The sequence below is a fragment of the Carassius carassius genome, chromosome 36 (assembly GCF_963082965.1).
Source record: "Carassius carassius chromosome 36, fCarCar2.1, whole genome shotgun sequence".
Taxonomy (NCBI): domain Eukaryota; kingdom Metazoa; phylum Chordata; class Actinopteri; order Cypriniformes; family Cyprinidae; genus Carassius; species Carassius carassius.
In genome coordinates, this window is record NC_081790.1 from 12,167,485 (window position 1) to 12,188,719 (window position 21,235).

At 41.4% G+C, this 21,235-nt stretch overlaps 1 protein-coding gene across 2 annotated transcripts in view; it reads right to left on the minus strand.

The window, feature by feature from the left end:
- nectin3b (nectin cell adhesion molecule 3b) overlaps nucleotides 1–21,235 on the minus strand; it is a 60,635-nt gene that overhangs the window by 6,439 nt on the left and 32,961 nt on the right. The window contains exons 5-6 of one of the 2 annotated variants that reach the window (XM_059526288.1): nucleotides 20,944–21,095; nucleotides 1,883–2,027 (exon numbers count right to left, since the gene is read on the minus strand). In XM_059526288.1, the coding sequence (XP_059382271.1) occupies nucleotides 1,883–2,027; nucleotides 20,944–21,095 (297 nt within the window). Of the gene's footprint in view, nucleotides 1–1,882; nucleotides 2,028–13,252; nucleotides 15,761–20,943; nucleotides 21,096–21,235 lie in introns of those variants that run through there. The other variant, XM_059526287.1, reaches the window with a different exon arrangement.

Below are 21,235 nucleotides of genomic sequence, written 5' to 3' on the forward strand. Positions count from 1 at the left end.
ACCAGACAAAATCAAACATTAAGCCATAAGGAGGTGCTGTAGCATGAAATGCCTCGTTCTGACAGGCCAACAGGTGAGCCGGACAAAGCTGAAGCGGAGTGTAATGTACTTAATGATATCCTGACTGGACAAATAACAGTCTTCAATAAAGTATTCACTTCAATATGTGACTCTGAGTAAATCGGCTTTGCACGTTAGACCTAAACTGTAACACATGAACACATCGATGAGCACAAATCGGTTTCATGCACTGTTCTCCAGTTGATCCCTGTAAGGTCAATGACCAAAGAGTAGTAATGGTTAAGTTTTATGCTGTCATTCAGGTTTAAAGGACGGTCAGGAAGTTGCTGAGGAAGCATGGTAATGATTAAATAATTTACCAGGTAAGTGCCCATGTACTGCACCAACTGTCCTACACACTGAAAGCCTACACGTGGCAAAGCAGGTGACTAAGTCAAAATATCTCAGATATCTGACACAAAGACAGCATAGCATCGGTGCTATTTTAATTTATCCAGAGGTATATCCAGCACAATTTTAATTTTTTTAAATATGTTTTCTTAACAATCCTTTTAATTTATCAAAAGGCCATTTGAGTAAAGTAAACTCATTGACATGTTCAAGAAACCAGTCTGAGATTATTTGAGCTTTGTGACATGGTGCATTAACCTGCTGGAACTAGCCATGGGAAGACGGGTACACTGTAGTCATAAAGGGATGGACATGGTCAGCAACAATACTCAGGTAGGCTTTGGTGTTTAAATGATGCTCAATTGGTACTAAGGGGCCCAAAGTGTAAAAATATCCCCCACACCATTACACCACCACTAGCAGCCTGAAACGTTGAGGCAAGGCAGGATGGATCCATGCTTTCATGATCTTTACACCAAATAATGACCCTACCATCTCAATGTTGCAGCAGAAATCAAGACTCATCAGACCAGGCAACATTTTTCCAATCTCCTATTGTCCAATTTTGTTGAGCCTGTGTGAATTGTAGCCTCCGTTTCCTTTTCTTAGCTGACAGGAGCAGCACCCGGTGTGGTGTTCTGCTGCTGTAGCTCATCTGCTTCAGGGTTCGACATGTTGTGCGTTCAGAGATGGTATTCTACATACCTTGGTTGTAATGAGTGGTTATTTGAGTTACTGTTGCCATTCTATCATCTCTAACCAGTCTGCCCATTCTCCTCTGACCTCTGACATCAACAAGGCTTTTTCGTCCACACAACTGCCACTTACTGGATATTTTCTCTTTTTCTGACCATTCTCAGTAAACCCTAGAGATGGTTGTGTTTGAAAATCCCAGTAGATCAGCAGTTTTTGAAATACTCAGACCAGCCTGTCTGGCACCAACAACCATACCACGTTCAAAGTCCCTTAAATCCCCTTTCTTCCCCATTCTGATGCTCGCTTTGAACTTCAGCAAGTTGTCTTCACATCTAGCATTGTATGTTCTAAGTATCTTTAGTAAACCTATAAAGGTTACACTTTATTTTAAGGTTCTTGTTATGGTGTAATTACACATTTAGATGCTGAATAATATATATTGACCTACATTTACTTACTATTTGGTTAGGGTTAGGATTAGGTTACAAGCATGTAGTTATTCTTATTTTATTGTTTTTATAATAGTAAGTACATGTAACGTGTAACAAGGACGCCATAAAATAAAGTGTTACCCCTAAAGAAAGTATTTTCGTACTTCACAGAACATTCGGAGGACATTCTGAACATCGCTCTCTGTTTACTGCTCACTGTTAGCTGCTAACATTGCTACACTGTGTTTTGGAATAAAGATGCCATTCTCACAGAGCTCATCTTGCAGGTGACCATTACAGTAAATGGCAGATCATCTATAAGTGAAGATATAGCATATACTCACACTTTATCTGTGTATGTGGGTGGTGGAGCCTTGCGTGCTGTGATTAGGACGATGATGAAGACAGTGATGAGGAAGAGCGCCAGCACAGCTCCCATCACGGCTCCAGCAATAGCCATGGAGGATGTCATCTGCTTCTGAGACATGTCTGAAAGGCACCACAACACAGTGAGCAAAAACAAAAGCCAATTAATAAATCAACACAGCCAGTGATACTGGTGGTACATCACATTTCACTAAAATGACAAGACAAAAACACTGCTGATCTTGGCACAGAATGGCTAAATGCCACAAATTATAACAAAAAGCACAAAAGAGCAAAGCAAAGCAAAGCCTGTTAAAGCAGCTCACAACTGTATGTAACACGCTAAAGCTCAGCATGTGTCGATGCAGATTGTAAAAGACAAACAACAAAACAGCAAGAGACTACAAGACAGCTTAGTTAAATAAAGATGTGAATAAAGATGTGACAACCCCAACAGTGAGGACAGAGTCAGCAAAAACTGAAAGCTCATGCAGCCAGAACAGCTGAGAGAGGGGAAATAAATACATAAATAATTTAGCTTTTATTTACAAATGAATAATTACAATTTAGTTTACAGTTTACGCAAGAAGAGGATTTGTGGTGAGGCAATGACTTGATTTACGAGAAAATTTATAAAATACAGCTTTTTTGTCTTAGTAAGGTTATTATTATTTTATACATATTTATTTTTTTCAAAAACTTTATTATTTTAAAATTTTTTGTTAGATTTATGCTTCACACAAGAAAACAAGTTTTTTGTTTGCTTATCCAGAGGCTTTTAGCTACAGTAGCTGTAACATTTACATTTAGCAGATGCCGTTTTTCAAATGTGACTTATGTTCAGTTATTAAATTATTTAACAATCCCTTTAAGCTATTAAAATGTTGTTGTTTTTTTTCCCAGAATATTTTGGAAAAAAATGTCATAGGGAACAGTTTCTTTATTTATACAAATGTGAATAACATAATGAAAATTATTATTATTATTTTTTTTTTAATGTATTTTTTTTTTTGTGTGCAAATTTCCAGTTTTCCTGAATTTGTCCCAAAAGTGAGTTATGGTGGCCACAAAAGTGTAATTTTCAAACTTTGATGACTAAAGATGCCACAACAAGAAGACACATTTTGCTTCTGAAGAAAATTTCTCGTTTTCGTCAACATGAATCTAAAGTAGAAAATTCTGTCTTGGCAATTTTCAGTAAAAAATAATGGAAAATTATTATTTGACAGTACTAATAGCTTTGTATGTAATGTTTTAGCAAACTCACATCTTTACAGCTCCTTTCATGATTTGTAACACCCACTTATCAAGATCAAATCAGTTCCTAATATATAAAATATATAAAATAATTACCACCCTATAGTTTTCTTCTTCCCGTGGGCTCACCACCTACAGGAGGGACCGTAAGGGGCCGGTGCTTAGACAATCGGGCGGCAGTCGAAGGCGGGGCCTCGACAGCCCGATCCCTGGACAAGGAAACTAGCTCTAGGGACGTGGAACGTCACCTCACTGGCGGGGAAGGAGCCTGAGATTGTGCGTGAGGTTGAGAGGTTCCGACTAGCGATAGTCGGGCTCACCTCTACGCACAGCTTGGGCTCTGGAACCACACTCCTCGAGAGAGGATGGACTCTTTACCACTCTGGAGTTGCCCATGGTGAGAGGTGGCGGGCTGGTGTGGGTTTGCTTATAGCCCCCCAGCTCAGCTGCCATCTGTTGGAGTTTACCCCGGTGAACGAGAGGGTCGCTTCCCCGCGCCTTCGGGCCGGGGATAGGTCTCTCACTGTCGTTTGTGCCTACGGGCCGAACGGCAGTGCAGAGTACCCAGCCTTCTTGGAGTCTCTGGGAGGGGTGCTGGAAAGTGCTCCGACTGGGGACTCCGTCGTTTTACTGGGGGACTTCAACGCCCACGTGGGCAACGACAGTGACACCTGGAGGGGCGTGATTGGGAGGAACGGCCCCCCTGATCTGAACCCGAGCGGTGTTCAGTTATTGGACTTCTGTGCTAGTTACAGCTTGTCCATAACGAACACCATGTTCAAGCATAAGGGTGTCCATCAGTACACGTGGCACCAGGACACCCTAGGCCGTAGTTAGATGATCGACTTTGTGGTCGTTTCATCCGAACTCCAGCCGTATGTCTTGGACACTCGGGTGAAGAGAGGGGCGGAGCTGTCAACCGATCACCACCTGGTGTTGAGTTGGATCCAATGGCGGGGGAGGAAGCTGGACAGACTCGGCAGACCGTACCGTTCAAACGTACTGTGAGGGTCTGCTGGGAACGTTTGGCCGAGTCTCCTGTCAGAGAGATCTTCAACTCCCACCTCCGGCAGAGCTTCGACCGGATCCCGAGGGAGGCTGGAGATATTGAGTCCGAGTGGACCATGTTCTCCACCTCCATTGTCGAAGCGGCTGCTCGGAGCTGTGGTCGTAAGGTTTCCGGTGCCTGTCGAGGCGGCAATCCCCAAACCCGGTGGTGGACACCGGAAGTAAGGGATGCCGTCAAGCTGAAGAAGGAGTCCTATCGGGCCTGGTTGGCTTGTGGGACTCCTGAGGCAGCTGACAGGTACCGGCAGGCCAAGCGGACTACAGCCCGGGTGGTTGTGGAGGCAAAAACTCGGGCCTGGGAGGAGTTCGGTGAGGCCATGGAGAAGGACTATCGGTCAGCCTCGAAGAGATTCTGGCAAACCGTCCGTTGCCTCAGGAGAGGGAAGCAGTGCCCTACCAACGCTGTTTACAGTAGAGGTGGGGAGCTGTTGACCTCAACTGGGGATGTCGTTGGACGGTGGAAGGAATACTTCGAGGATCTCCTCAATCCCGCTGTCACGTCTTCCATTGAGGAAGCAGAGGCTGAGGGCTCAGATGTGGACTCGCCCATCACCCAAGCTGAAGTCACCGAGGTAGTCAAGAAACTCCTCGGTGGCAAGGCACCGGGGGTGGATGAGATCCGCCCTGAGTACCTCAAGTCTCTGGATGTTGTGAGGCTGTCTTGGCTGACACGCCTCTGCAGCATCGCATGGCAGTTGGGGACGGTGCCTCTGGGATGGCAGACCGGGGTGGTGGTCCCTCTTTTTAAGAAGGGGGACCGGAGGGTGTGTTCCAACTACAGGGGGATCACACTTTTCAGCCTCCCTGGGAAAGTCTATGCCAGGGTACTGGAGAGGAGAATCCGGCCGATAGTAGAACCTCAGATTCAGGAGGAACAGTGAGATTCGTCCAGGCCGTGGAACACTGGACCAACTCTATACCCTCTACAGGGTGCTGGAGGGTTCATGGGAGTTTGCCCAACCAGTCCACATGTGCTTTGTGGATTTGGAGAAGGCATTCGACTGTGTCCCTCGCGGCGGCCTGTGGAGGGTGCTCCGGGAGTATGGGGTCCGGGACCCTTTGCTAAGGGCTATCCGGTCCCTGTAAGACCGGAGCAGGAGCTTGGTTCGTATTGCCAGCAGTAAGTCAGACTTGTTCCCGGTGCGTGTTGGACTCCGGCAGGGCTGCCCTTTGTCTCCGGTTCTGTTCATGATTTTTATGGACAGAATTTCTAGGCGCAGCCAGGGGCCGGAGGGGGTCAGGTTTGGTGACAATACGATTTCGTCTCTGCTCTTTGCGGATGATGTTGTCGTGTTGGCCTCATCAAGCCAGGACCTTCAGCATGCACTGGGACGGTTTGCAGCCGAGTGTGAAGCGGCTGGGATGAGAATCAGCACCTCCAAATCCGAGGCCATGGTCCTCAGTCGGAAAAGGGTGGCTTGTCCACTTCAGGTTGGTGGAGAGTTCCTGCCTCAAGTGGAGGAGTTTAAGTATCTTGGGGTCTTGTTCACGAGTGAGGGAAGGATGGAACGGGAGATTGACAGACGGATCGGTGCAGCTTCTGCAATAATGCGGTCGATGTACCGGTCTGACGTGGTGAAGAAAGAGCTGAGCCGCAAGGCGAAGCTCTCGATTTACCGGTCAATCTACGTTCCTACTCTCACCTATGGTCATGAGCTTTGGGTCATGACCGAAAGGACAAGATCCCGGATACAGGCGGCCGAAATGAGCTTTCTCCGCAGGGTGGCCGGGCGATCCCTTAGAGATAGGGTGAGAAGCTCAGTCACCCGGGAGGAGCTCAGAGTAGAGCCGCTGCTCCTCCACATCGAGAGGGGTCAGCTGAGGTGGCTCGGGCATCTGTTCCGGATGCCTCCTGGACGCCTTCCCGGGAAGGTGTTCCGGGCGCGTCCCACTGGGAGGAGACCCCGGGGAAGACCTAGGACACGCTGGAGAGACTATGTCTCCCGGCTGGCCTGGGAACGCCTCGGTGTCCCCCCAGAAGAGCTGTAGGAAGTGTATAGGGAGAGGGAAGTCTGGGGTTCTCTGCTTAGACTGCTGCCCCCGCGACCCGGCCCCGGATAAGCGGAAGAAGATGGATGGATGGATAGTTTTCTTATTTTTTTACTCTTAAATGTGTCAAAATGAGAATAATATAGGGAGAAAACAGTGATTTATAATGACTTAAAGCTTAAATATTTGACTGTAAAATTAAGATTTTATTTTTTTGCAATGTACATTTAAACTTTACATAAATCACATTGACGCTACACAAGGGCAGATGCCAGTATTTTACAGTGCACATCAGTGCATGTCCTGGTGTAACTTAATCAGGCGTCAGAGTGAATGAGAACTAGTTGTTTGATGTTACGGCGAGTCAGGTGGATGGGTGGGTTGTGCTGAGGTTGGCAGGGGCAAGCTGTAGTCAGCCAGCTCTAAGGCTCAGTAATTAGGACCCCATGCTGCCCTCCTTTAAAGCCTGCTGTTACTGTCTCCCCCACCCCGCAGAGCAATGAACTTATGCTTTGCTGCACTCCTTCCTCCAAGCCTTTCCTTCCACTCTCTTTCTCTGTCATTATCACCTCCTCTCTCGCTCGCTTTTACCGTGAGCTTCACACACTTGCACAACTTCATTTAGCAAGTTGACCAGAATCAAGGTTTCTAGCTCGTTATCCCCACAACGGGACTCCTGTAAAGGGATTACATCCATTAATTAAGATTAATTAAACTCAAAGAGCGCCCTTTTGGATGATCAACAGACTATTTAGCAAAGAGGGTGGAACACTGACACCGTATTACCCAACTTTGCCACCTGACCAACAGTATAGTTTGCGGTCATTGATAATGCAGTATTCAATAAAAAGCATTTGTTTTTTTCTGCCTTCTTTGTATTTTTCCCTAACACAAATCAATTGAACATATTATTGAGTGTTTTCCCTGAAGGGTTTATGGTCGAGAACCCAATAATTACCACAGTGCTGTTACTGTTATCTCACCTCTGCTCTCACAGGAGAACAGAACAGGATGTTTAGTCGAATCATTCAATACTGATCATTTGAGTGTAGCAAGCGGTAAATATTTGGCCTGCTGAGCACACGTCCGGGTCTGACAGAAGCTGGCACAGGACGAATAAAGACAGTGAGAGCAGGAGGTTGAGGGTGTAAGGTTTCATGAGGAGAGGGGATTGTGGCTAAAAACAAGCACTGGGATGGAGAATGTTGGCAAAAGTTTTGGCACTGAATTGGAGGTTTGGCACAGTGCAGATTCAACCACACTTGTGACAGATCTCTGCACAGCAAGTCCATACGGCGACATCTGAAGGCAGCATAATAAAAATGACTCCTGTGAAGAGTTAAAAGTGAAGCGTGTAATTTCTGTGCAACTAGGGCTTGGCGATATGGCTAAAAGCATTATCACAATATTTTTTTTTACCCCTTATATCATTTGATATTGATTTTTCTTACAGTACACAGTATGTGTAATGCATTTCTTTCTTCGCTAATGGTATGAAATGAATACTGATAGATATTCGTTTGTTAAATCATGAGAATAAATATAATTTAGTGGTAAACTCCACGAAGTAAACTACCTTGCCATTTTTTTACTACCTTGCTCACATCTTTGTTTTTAGTTTTTCTCAAATAATCATTTAATTTAAATTAATCATCAAAAACAACATCCAATTCAATTAATTCCTAAAGCTTAACAATTTAAGCAATTTTTGCTATCACTTTAGTATAGGGACCATCTCACTATTAACTAGTAGCTTTAACATGCTTATTATTAACATATTGGTTGTTTATTAGTATTTAGGCCTATAAAGCACATATTCTGCATAACCATATTCTACATCCCTAATCCCAATCCCTAAATTTAACAACTACTTTATTACCTATTAATAAGCAGCAAAATATTAGGCAAAAGTCATAGTTAATGGTTTGTTAATAGTGAGAATTGGACCTTAAAAGTGACCCAATTTTCTAAAATATAACAGATTTGATACAAAACATTGCATTTTTATTAATTGTTAAACAAGGTGCTGCATAACATCATTTGCATAGCGTATAAATTAAAACATGTATGAAATTTATCTTGGTTGATGATATTCTCTATTTCAGGATGCTCAAACCAAATACATGTAGCAATATTTTGGTAGTGTGACAGTGTTTACCATTTTTTGGTAAAAAAATTTTAAGGTGCAAAATTCAATAATTACAATAGAAACCCTGGACTTTTATATAAGGGTTAAACATTTTCCCACACAGACTGGTTCAAGTTTTTGGTGCAGATTCATCACGTTGACCTTTAACCTCATAATGCTAACAATAAGACAGGGCTAGTTTTGCAAAATATCCAAGGAGTTAACAGATAAAGGATAAGAGAGGAACTCTGTTAGTCCCTGAGAATGTTCCCAACATTTATCGAAATGTTTCTTTACTAAAATCCCCTCACTACCCTCCACACTCTTCCATTACTCATTAGCACATAGCTTGGCATAGCCAGTCCAGAGAGTCTCTATGTATTGCTCTATAGATGTTTTCTGGAGGTTTAACTTCGTTTGGGATTATATGTGGTTCAGTGTATGGGAACAATGGTCATGGACAGTGGCAGGGCAGGGAGTGGGCAGGGGAGAGGCCATCATTCTGCCGTCTGGCGGGTAATACCACAGATGGGCCCCCCACAGTGAGTCACAAGACCCTTTACACTTCAGTTCAGCAAGGGTTAAAGCTGTCATTTGCTGCACAATACTCACCTCAAAAAATACAAATTATAAAGCCACAGACATTTGGTTTATTCACTCCCAATCTAAATAATCTCCCGTGTGACAAAAAATGCACACTTTAACATACTTGTAAAAATGTCACACACACACACACACACACACATACACTTAAAATCTGAAGTACACAACAACTGCACATTCAATCTAAATGAAGGGTTTTTGGATAAAACTGTACATAAACTTCTAGAATTTGGTGTGTTTGTGTGTAAATGTACAAGCTCTTTTCAAGCTTTTTCTTGAGCTGTTTTTACTTTCAGCCATCCTCTACAGACATCTTCTGAAATCTGTTGTTCCCTCTTTTGTGGTTCTCTTCTTAAGTGCCGTGTCCATAATTCAGGTGCCTTTTAGCAGCTCACTTTTACCCCACTGGACTTAAGACTTTTCACAGGTGAGTCCAGACTTGAACCGTACCCTTTGAAGGTCCTCTCATCCCATTTAAGAGATGTTTATCAAGCAGATTTGAGATTTCTAGACTTTGGCGGGGAAATTCACGGCTCAGAGCAGAGGTGATCGCAGAGTAAAGAAGGATTAAATGGGTTCACACTCGCTTAGAACCGGTTGAAGGGTGGCAGGCATCTTTAAACCAGATTAAAGGGATCAGGTGTTTCTCTTAGACTGAGTGTTATGGGTCTCAGATAGTCGTATTGGACACGGACACCCCGCAACTCATTCAACGCTCTCTGTGGTTATTTGATAACAGGAGCTGGGTGGGGGATAAAGCATCACAATGCATTCTGGTAAATGTTACATGGGGAAAGCTGGCCTTTCCTGCTGGCTGACACCTGATAGCCATATTGGACTGCAGGTAGGGTGTTTGTCTGTGTTGGACCGGAAAGGGTTTCTGTTGTGTGTTCGCAACCCATGAGTCTTAATTACTGTGAAACTCAACTACAGTCTGTGGGGCAATGGAAGGAACTGGAGAAACGTCCTTGAAAAGGGCAAAGGTTTATGATGCAGCTGACCAAAAGGGCTCAATGACTCAATAGAACACATTTGTCCTAATAGAGGTCACTACAGGAAAGAAAGACAACAGCTTAAGTGATTTCAAAAAGTTTGTTCTGGTAAATGAAAGGAGGTAGGTAGGTCAAGTGTCAGAGGTCATCTTCTTTTAGACTGCCAGATTTTTATGAAGGGGTTATAATATGTGTGACAGTTGAGAAGAGCAGCTGATTCTGGGTGGTCCCTGTCTATCATAAAGGTTTCAAAAGGTGGTTTCACGGCAACGTCATAGAAGTATTTTGGGTTCCCCAAAGAACCTTTCATTGAACATTAAAAAAAATGACTTTTTTTCTTAGCATGAAGAACATTTTAATAACCTAAAGAACCTTATAATGCTAAATAGAACCTTTTGTGGAATAAAAAGTTTCAGCAGAAGTTAAAGGTACTTTGTGTATTGAAAAACTATTTTCACTCAGAAGGTGATGGTAAATTTCACAATTAAATAACAAAGAAACAGCAAGGAACACTGAATTAATCATTACATCTTTAATTGTTTTTATAAAACAATCCAATAATCGTTTTAATTACAAATTCAAAAAATACAAATGAAACAAAAATAAAAAAGACAAGTCCTTATATAATTTTTTCTCCTAAATTTTCATACATTAATCTTGATTATAGAAGTCATAATTAAAAATTATTGTTTTTCTTCAATCTAAATTCAAATAGCAGTTCTGCATAGTTTGCTAGCTTAATATAAATTCAATTAAAACAATTTCAAAGGAATTCAGTTCCAAATTGCCCACAAACCAGCGACAGTATTTTATCCAGAATTAAAATCAGAGAGAATATTTTCTTTCTTTCACATTGAATTATTATACTATTGCCTAGCTGAGAAAATTGGGTATAAAGAAAAATGGCTAATAAACATTTAGCTATGGATTGGTTATGTTTTATAAAATCACCATCAGGAAAGGAAACACATATAATGCTTAGTATTTGTGTTTTTATATATTTGTCTTAACATGACATCTTGAGAACCAGCTGGAGGCCGATTAATATCACCATATTTGGTTACATATTTGTACACCCCACCTAGTATATCTGTGACTGTGAAATAATAAGTGCAGTAACACTTTCCAGTGTTCTAGTTCTGATAAATAAGAGACTCTCTAAAATGGAGCCCTGAACATTTAACAACAGCCAACCACCGAGGGAACAATTTCATGACCACTGTGATGTATTAGTGGAAAAATATTTCATAAAAGAGAGATATCTGAGAAGCAGAAAGAGTCACAAAATGACACATTTTCCAAAGGAAATATCCTCCGGAAGGGAAAAAAAAGGGAAGAAAAATCCTTAGTCACAATGACAGATCACAGCCTTTTAAAGTGTCCCTCTTTTATAGAAGGAGTTTATAATGCCATATTTCATCTTCACGCATGCATTTATGTTGAATCGTCCCCCTCTTCTCCTTTTTAACCTTGATCCATCTTTGACTCCTCCCTTCTTCCTGTTTCAAGCTCCCCCCTCATTACCCATCTCCTCTCCTTTTTTTCCACAGAATTACCCTTTCATCCACTCTCTAACCCCTCTTGTTTATCTGAGACAGAAGGCACAGGTATCCCTCAAGAGAACAAGCCCGTGAAGAGTCTGTTGCCATGGGGACGGTGTCAATAGCCTGGAAGGGGGCTGTGGCAAACAAAACCATTCTACCGGATTAATTTAACCAATCAGAGGCACTGAGGGAGCAGGAGGGGGGCGGTAGGTAATACTGCCCCTTAGAGAATCTATTCAAACAGTCCAGTAAGAGACAGTACCCTCTTCACCCGTGATAGTGTGACTGCTCAAATAATGAATGACATTGTTATTTTCAGTGAGATAACCTCAGGAACCAGGACTTAAGATACCTGAAGGAAGGAAAATCTCTCCATTCTGTATATTCTCGAAGGAATAAAGAGCATGTTTGTGTCATTATTGGCATTGTTCAGAAGAACATGTTTCAGTGCTGCTTCTATTAAAGTGGTTTTCAGGATGATGGCCTGTGAAGGACAACATGTGGTTTACATGTTGACTGACTAAAAAACATTAGAAAAAGCACCAATATAGAATGAATCAACCCATGAAAATTGTATTATTTTTGTACACTACCATTAAAAAAGTTTTTATAATTTTTTTTTTATATATAATTTTTTATATGCATTTTCAAGATACAGTATAATAGAAATATTGTGAAACACAAAACCTTTTTATTGCAATATTTTCCAATGTCATTTATTCCTGTGATGGCAAAGCAAAATTTTCAGCTTTAGGTGTCACATGACACACATAAGAAACATTGTTTTCTTCTTATTAATAGTGTTGAAAATATTTTTTGATAATGTGAAACATTTTTTCCAAGGACTCTTTGAGATGTTGTTCTTTTTAAATTTGTATTCATTTAAAATAGCAATGGTATGTAACATGCAAATGACTTTACTATAACCTTTGACCAATTTAGTTTTTTCATTGCATTTAGATTTACATTACTTTAAAAACAATTAAGTGAATCTGTGAAACAGTAAACTAAATAATTTAGAAAAATAGTACAAAGTAATACTAAAAACTTCAGTGCATCCCAATAGTAAAAACGAGGCCATGTCAAGATAAAATATATAAATCATGGATAATTTGTCATTATTTTGATACTTTTATTCCCCTGATTTGATCTGAAGATGGTCCAAAGCATTAAAAGACTTCTTTGCTATATAAAAAGGCACGTTTTATGAGCCGACTTTGGACATTGACTCATTGTGGAACAACTGTAATTACTAGCTTGTCCCACCACCAGCTGATTGGACAGGATGACAGACTCTCCAACGGCTATGAAACAAAAACCACTCAAACACCGTTTAGTCCCACTGCTGTGCTTGATCTTCCCTTCGTCAACCAGCTCCCCCATCTTCTCTCACACAGATCGACAGAAGAGCAGTGCAAACACAGGAATCAACAAGTCCATAATCCACCCCACTTTAGGGCTATCCTAGGTAAGTCTGAAAGGAAGTTTAGCCCCCATCCACAGGAAGCTTTTAGCCACAGGCTTTCCCACAAAATATGCATGAGGTTTAGAGCACGAAGGGATCTTTGGAGATGAAGTAGTGTAACCACAGCAAAGGAAAAGTGGGCGTGAGGAATACATCCCTGGAGGCCTCCAGGAGAGTAGAGGAGACCCCAACAGGGAGCATTTCTGCAGCTGAAGCAACCAGTCACACCCACGACCTCAACATTCACCCCTCCAACCTGCAAGAAATGGATCCGAGGCCAACTTAGAAAACAAAGAAACATGTCACAGAAAAAAAGGTGCTTTATTTTAAAACAAATGTATCCCAAAGGTTGATTTTTACAAAATAATTTTCAGTATCATCTATACATTGCAAATCCATTTCTTCCTTGCTTTTTTTTATTTATTATTATTTGTATATTTTCTTTTGTTACAGTAGCTCTTTTGTAAAACAAGAAAAAAAAAGTGAAAAAGATGTTCTGGAGAAGTGTACGTGTGATCTTCTCATCACAATCTGTGTAATAGTGGGTTTTCTAGAGCGTTCCACCGCTGAATCTCAGGCTTCCTATAGGAACGATAAATTCAAACAAACTAATACACAAAACAATCTTCTCCTATCTGCCAGCATATATACATTGTTTTCATCGAATTCTTCACCCAAAGCTGTACACATAGACATTCTAAGTTCATAACTCTGATGTTCACCGTGACTCAAGTGTCACACGTCATTTAATTCGAGCAAAACAATTTGTTTTTGTCTGAAAGAAGCAAAATGGCACACAAAACAAGGTGTTGGACAAAGCACAGTACAAAATGATGATCTCAGGACCCAACCTGACCACTTTATGCCTCAAAACTACTCTCATTCTTCTTCTGAAAATGATACTCACTCGTTTGTAACTTCTGTATGCACATTATAATGCTTACAGGGCCTGTCTTCAGTTTAAGGCACTACAGTATCATCTCCAATATCTTAAACACCAACCATACGCATCTGCTAGCTTATTAAGATCCAGCCAACAAAAGTTTAATGACCAATAACGTGCGTGTTAGGCTATCGTCTTCTGTGTTAAATTGTGCGCGCGAATGTGACTAGAAATCTGAACACGATTGCACAGGCAATGAGCCGATTCATCAAAACACTGTTGGTTAACACCAGCTGATTGGATTTCCATATTACAGACACACACAGAAACACAAGAGACAGGCACAGGCTTTGATTTGTGACGTAATGCACAGTCGCTGAATGCAGTCGGAGGTTGTTAACACTGGGCAGTGATGGTCTGACATTAATACGGGACAGGCTTTCATGTTGAACAATGGCAGTAGTTTTAATGTACATTGCCCAACTGTCTCCTGCAGAAAGACTCAATATTTGATGGCACAAACAAAAGAAATCCAGAGCTAATACAGTGATGCAGGGGTATGCAAATGGAAGCTGAATTGATACAATTACAGCCACCCCATTTCGGCAATCATCCTGTCTGGCTTTTGCCCATTGGGTTTTATCAAATCCGGCACGGTCCTCCCTGTCTAGCTCCTCCCTACGGCTCCGAATGCCAGTAGAGAAGAAATAAATGTTGCCATGGAAACCACCAGGCTGTTGACAGGAGCTAATTTCTGCCTCCATCAGAGTGACAGCATTGAAAGTTGACGTGACGCATCGAAACTCATCGCTCACGACAGTGCTGATCTTAAATACAAATGGCATTTGTTCGAACTACTTTCTTTTAAATAAATCACACAGTTCACCTTACTGTGCAAGGGAATGAGACTGGCTATTGATTTGGCAATTTTTATCACCCCTGAACTGGTTTATCGGTGAAACGTAAAGCAGACATCTTGTTGCCTCACCAATCTAAGAAACAAAGACGAGAATTATACCCTCACTTGGTCCCAAAACATCTATTAAGCCAGCTAACTAATGATTAGGCTAATGTACAAAAACAAACCGGTAGGTGTAAACTACTATAAAAGGTGCATTTCCTACTTATTTTTCTTTACATAACTCTGATCGTCCTCATTTTGCAGTCTGAAGCATTTTGTAAATGTCTACGCAGTCTCTTCCTGCTCGTTCTTCTCAGACATACCACTCCCTCCGGGAGATCATTGAGCCATCCATGTGCGACACGTAGTCGTTGTCGTAGCAGTCCTCCGGCAGGTAGGGGGAGCCGTTGCTCATGACTTGCGGAGCAGCAAACCTGCGGGGCTCGGGCTGCAGTGAGCTCCTCTGGACATGATGGGCTGGAGTGAAGCTTTGCGGATGGACTGGGTGATGGTTGCTGTGATAGCAGTGCTCAAGGTTTTGATGATTATGGTGATTCATTTGCCCAGCTGCTTCCCTCAGAGCTCTGCTGCGACCATTGGGTGATCGCTCGCGATCGAAATCACCCCACTCTTCTCGATCCTTATCAGGATAGATGGTGCCGTTATCCTGGTTGGATTTGAGTTTGGTGTCAGGGCTTCCTTTGCTGTAGACTTGCTGCAGCTCATGGGGCTGGGGAGCCTTTTGCATATCCGAGGGGCCATGATACTGCTTTGTGTAGTAGTCGCCGCGGAATGTCCGCCGTTGGCGCTGGTAATAAACTCCACCCAGAATAAGGAGCAATAGCAGGAAGAGTGCACCGCCTACTGCCCCACCCACAATCGTGCCTAGGCTCCCCTCCGGCAGAGGCGCCAGGGTTGGAGACGTGATGAGGGCTCGCTGCTTATTGCCAGGTGTGGTGGCAGAGATGTCGGCAGTTAGGAGGCGCACAGGGGTGGTGGAGGGCATGGTGGTGGTTGAGGGAGGATCTAATGGAGGAAAGGAAGAGAGAGGGGGGGCAGGAGGCAGGGATGGACAGACAAAGAAAAGTAGATAATGTCAATGTCAGCTACATCAGTATATCATTAACAGTCATATGAATCTGCTTCCAAGATTGTAATATCTTTTAGCATGACATATAGCATGAATAACAGGACTATCCTCTATTGCCGTGGATGCAATAGTTCCAGGTCTTTTATTGCAAGGAAGCAATTGCAAACCTTCTGACGGCTTCAAAACCTGAAACTGTTGTCCAGAGCAAAGACGACTAAAAACATGGAAGAGAAAGGAGAGTTGGGATCATCATGATAAGGGATTCATGAGGAGCTACATACTAACATCTCCAGCTAACACTGAAGTACAGTCATCTGCAACATTGAAACCTAATGAGAGACATTTGTGTTAGCTGAGAGAGGGAGTACGGATGACCACATTGCTGAGTGATGAGTACAAACTAAATGAAAGGAAGGGGTCAGGGAAAGGGTACGTACTACTGGGGAGGGAAGAGGGTTAGCCATCGAGAATACCCGAGGATTGGGTGACTGCTCCGCCTAACTGCTAACATGGTGCTAGAGTAGAAGATTGCGTTAACGCCATTACCATGCATTGATCGCTTGATTGTGTTAGGGGGCGTGTAGCGTTTCATCGCATTCTGGGGCATGCATCTGGACTATGCAAGCAACGTTCTCGGAGACTGGAAGCTGAAAGTCAAACTATCCCATTACGGAGTGTCCTGTTCCTGGCGCAATGAAAGTTATTTGGCTGGCTGTGAAGTGTGCATGCATTGAGTGCAGAACGTGCAAGTTCACTCTCAGGAGTCAGGACTGCAAGCTCTTCAGGGTTACACAGGTCAAATGCTCCAGCTAAAGTGGGGAATAATTTGCTCATCCTTGCTGGAATGAATAATAAACGTAGCATACATAAAGCATTCTTGGACGGTTTTGTTCCTGCAAGGTTAAAGGTAATTTGGATGCATCTGTGGGTCTGGTGAGTGAATGTATATGTATATAGGAAAGAGCAGCTTTTTAGTTCAGGAAAACTGAAACGTTCTGTATATTATTTGGCAACAATCCTTTTCACACACCCAAAATATTCCCAGGACAAACATTTGTTGCATATATGAAACCACAGGGATAGTTCAACCAAAAATCAAAGCTATCATCAAGGCTGATCCTAAAATCTAACTTGGCAGAGCATGGTCTGGACAGCCCTGGTTGTCACTATTTACTCTCTTTTTATATACTTTATAAACTTCTCTCTCTCTCTCTCTCTCTCTCTCTCTATATATATATATATATATACACACACACACACACACACACACACACACACACACACACACACACACACACACACAGTACAGACCAAAAGTTTGGACACACCTTCTCATTCAAAGAGTTTTCTTTATTTTCATGACTATGAAAATTGTAGAGTCACACTGAAGGCATCAAGGGCTATTTGACCAAGAAGGAGAGTGATGGGGTGCTGCGCCAGATGACCTGGCCTCCACAGTCACCGGACCTGAACCCAATCGAGATGGTTTAGGGGTGAGCTGGACCGCAGACAGAAGGCAAAAGGGCCAACAAGTGCTAAGCATCTCTCGGGGAACTCCTTCAAGACTGTTGGAAGACCATTTCAGGTGACTACCTCTTGAAGCTCATCAAGAGAATGCCAAGAGTGTGCAAAGCAGTAATCAAAGCAAAAGGTGGCTACTTTGAAGAACCTAGAATATGACATATTTTCAGTTGTTTCACACTTTTTTTGTTATGTATATAATTCCATATATAATTCCACATGTGTTAATTCATAGTTTTGATGCCTTCAGTGTGAATCTACAAATTTCATAGTCATGAAAATAAAGAAAACTCTTTGAATGAGGTGTGTCCAAACTTTTGGTCTGTACTATATATATATATATATATATATATACAGCAATGGAGAAATAATAATATATATAATTAAATATATATATATATATATATAAGAAATAACCATAAGAAATAACCATATATATATGACCTGGTCATGGTTATTTCTTTGAGTGAAAAAAAAAAGAGCTTTGGAAGAAAATTCACAGCTCTTTTCCACACAACAGTTTATAGTTTATATGAACACTCAAGAGTCAATGATTCAGTGAGTTGAACTGAAGAACTGAATCAGTGCACAAATTGGTCTTTTGAACTAAGTCTGAATGATTCATTCAAGAACCTTAATAATTTGCTCGAGGACCGGAACTTCAACTTTAAATCACTGACTAAATGATTCAGTAGTTCCACTGATAACAATTTACATTTTTGACAATCAAAGTTCTTGTATGGCTTCAGAAGACTTTAAAAATAGCGCACAACTCATACAAGATTAGATTAACACTGCATGGAAGAGACCTGCATGAACATTCATCCCATATTCATGAAAAATCTTAGTGCTAAGAGTTTCTCCTACTAACATTTTTTAGAAATTAAAAATTCTTAGAAATGGGTTTGCTCTTAAAATTAAAGATCCTAGTTAAGAAAAAAGTCATTCAGAAAGCATCTTAACCCTTAAAAGAGCTCTTAAAGTCCAAAATTGTTAGGAGTACTGATGAGGACTTTTAAGAGGCTTAAGAGTTTCTTTAGCAGTGGAGAAAATCAACTAAACCTGAAGATTCAGAAGAAATGCATATTTGCACACAATGCATAAAAGTGAGTTAATAAGACACTACACATTAGATCGTGCAGTGATCATGATGGTGACTGATATTATTAGAGACACGCTAAAAATGCCATAGCACCGGAAATTAAAGTAATAACTACATTAACCATGGCCACGTTCACACTTTCAGTTTTAGGGACTGACAACAGCATTTCATTACGGTCTCGAAATGTCCTGTTCAAACAGCAGCTTACTGTACAGTAGCGTCTCGAATACTGTCTGTATGAATGTGCAATGCGAGTCAAGCCACCCCTATATGCAATCGCGTCATTTTCTGCATCTCGCACATGACACTGAAACAGTCACGCACAGAACACAAAACTGACGGAAACTGGAGAACAGTGACCGGATATAAAACCTTTAGATGATGCACATCTTATTTCTCCATTGCTGTAATTTATGTAGAGTGAAAACACGCATGAGCATCTCTCTCGCACTGTACTACAAGTTGTCGAGTTCATACAGCATGTGTTTTCTGAGAAGGCTGTTGTGAGTGCTGAAAATAGACGGGTGTGAGTTTGGTAATAGAATGGAGTGGTCATCCCGTAAATAACTGTATTGTGTGAACGTAACCGTGACCTCAGATACAGGTCTGACAACCAGATTCTGCTGCTGTGTGAACGTGGCTACTGCAAATTAACATATCCAGCTACTGGAAAAATGCAACTTAGCAGCAGTCACGATTTTGGTCTGTCATAACTTTCTACAAGCAAAGTGACCACACAAACAATTAAAGCACTTTCAGAACCTTATTGTGTCGTTGTTCGTTTCCCATCACATACCTTAAGATTAACAGCGTGGTAAATAAAAAAAGTAAGTACAGGCTATAAACAAATGTGTGTAAGAGAAAGTACGGTAAAACAGGAAAAATTACGCCTGTAATTTCAAAGTGAAGACTTATAATAAAGCCTAAAGCACTTTTTTATTTTTCTATGACAACCAGCCAATCACAGTCTTCCAAAGACTGTGTCCTATGTAGACATTTTTAAGCTATATTAGGAGTTCTCTAAGAGGATTCTTAGAATCTTTAAGAATACGGGCCCTGATGTAAAGAAAAAATAAAATCGTATGGGTTTGCAACAACACGACAGTGAGTAAATAATGAAAGAATTACAATTTTTGTGTGAACTATCCCCTTAAACCACAAGGACATGTATAATGTCAATTTATTTTAATTTATTCAATTTCGCCCAGCGAGTTAAAGAATAATTTGTTTCAATCAATAAACAGTAGAGCTTCTGGCCTCAGCACGTCAATGTCCAGAAGGGAAGAGAACAGGACATAAAGAGAGGACAAGTCATGGAGAGGTCAGAAATCCCTGCCTCTCTCATGCTTCTCTTCTCTGTGCCTCCACAAAATACAAACTTTTATGGTACCCCATTCCTGTCCATACACTGTATCGACCAACCCGTTTGGAAGGAATGTGTGGGTGTGTATTTGGTGACCACACAGGTAGTGGCAGGGTGTTTAACATGCAGGACAGGTGCTGTCCACCCATACTCATGCACAAAGATCAGCAACTAACAGCAGCACACACACTTTCACACCCACATTCACTCAGTCAATACACAAACAGCAGCAGAATGCATTATAGTAGAAACATCACGACTCAAATGACGCAAAGGGACCCTTAGAAGATAGACGCAGACAACTTTGACAAAACAACCAAACACGCATAAAAACGCAAATTCATGCACATAGAAGCGGAATCTTTCTCAAGGGGAGAGAATAAGAACATTTCAAAAGAAAATACATAATTAATGGTGGTTGAAAAGAGCTGGTGAATGTTTCATGAATCTAGGACATCTCTCAGTGAAGGTTGCTTCCGCTCTATTCTCCCCTTGTATAACAGCGTGACGGTCTCAGAGATGTAAGTGTGCACAAGGGAGGGAGAAAGAGCAACAGAGAGAGGGAGGGAGTAATAGTGACGATCACAGAAACTCATTAAACGACAGTATTCAATGTTTAATGTTCACACAAAAATGATGGGAGATATACATAATGGAATGTGACTGCGAACACCTGTCTCAGAGGTCAATTAGATAATAACCCAATAAAAAACCCATCAAAACTGTTTAAAAAAAAAAAAAAAAAAAAAAAAGCCAAAGCTGAACTTAAAATTAATTTAAATAGAAGGCTAAAGCCTTTCGGGGGAAAGGCCTCTGGCTCAGGAAAATTATTATAAGCTTGTGTGCTGCATAAAAATGGATCCGAACCCATGTAAATAATGTTAGGATTTAATATTTTCAGGTGAACTTTTCCTTTAAAAAACAAAAACCAGATACGGCATTCTCAGTCCATTCATTTCAGATTAATGCCAACATTTCAACTCACCAACACTGGTTTTGTATGAGTGTTCAAATAAATTTGATTGGTAAAGTTTTGATGTTATTTCTTACCATTGTTTCTCCAGTTTCACAAAGGAAACATACTGGTAAACTTTGGTAAGATGGCTATGTCATGTTTCAAGTCTCTTACTCACCCGGAACACGTATTCTAATGTCTCGACTGTGCAGTCCGATGTCGTTTCCCACCTCACACCTGTAAACCCCAGAGTCGTTCTTCTGCAAGGGTCTCATAAACCCCAAAGAGTTATTCACCACCTCTACTCCATCTGGCATCTCTCCATCCAACCTAAAACATGCAAACACATTTTTATCAAAATCTAGAAATTTCAGCAGAAATCTAGAATGTGAGTCAAAGGCTTGACTGAAAACACGTTTCTTAAGATTTTTAAGTCTATTAAAGATCTTAAAGGACAATTATATTTAATG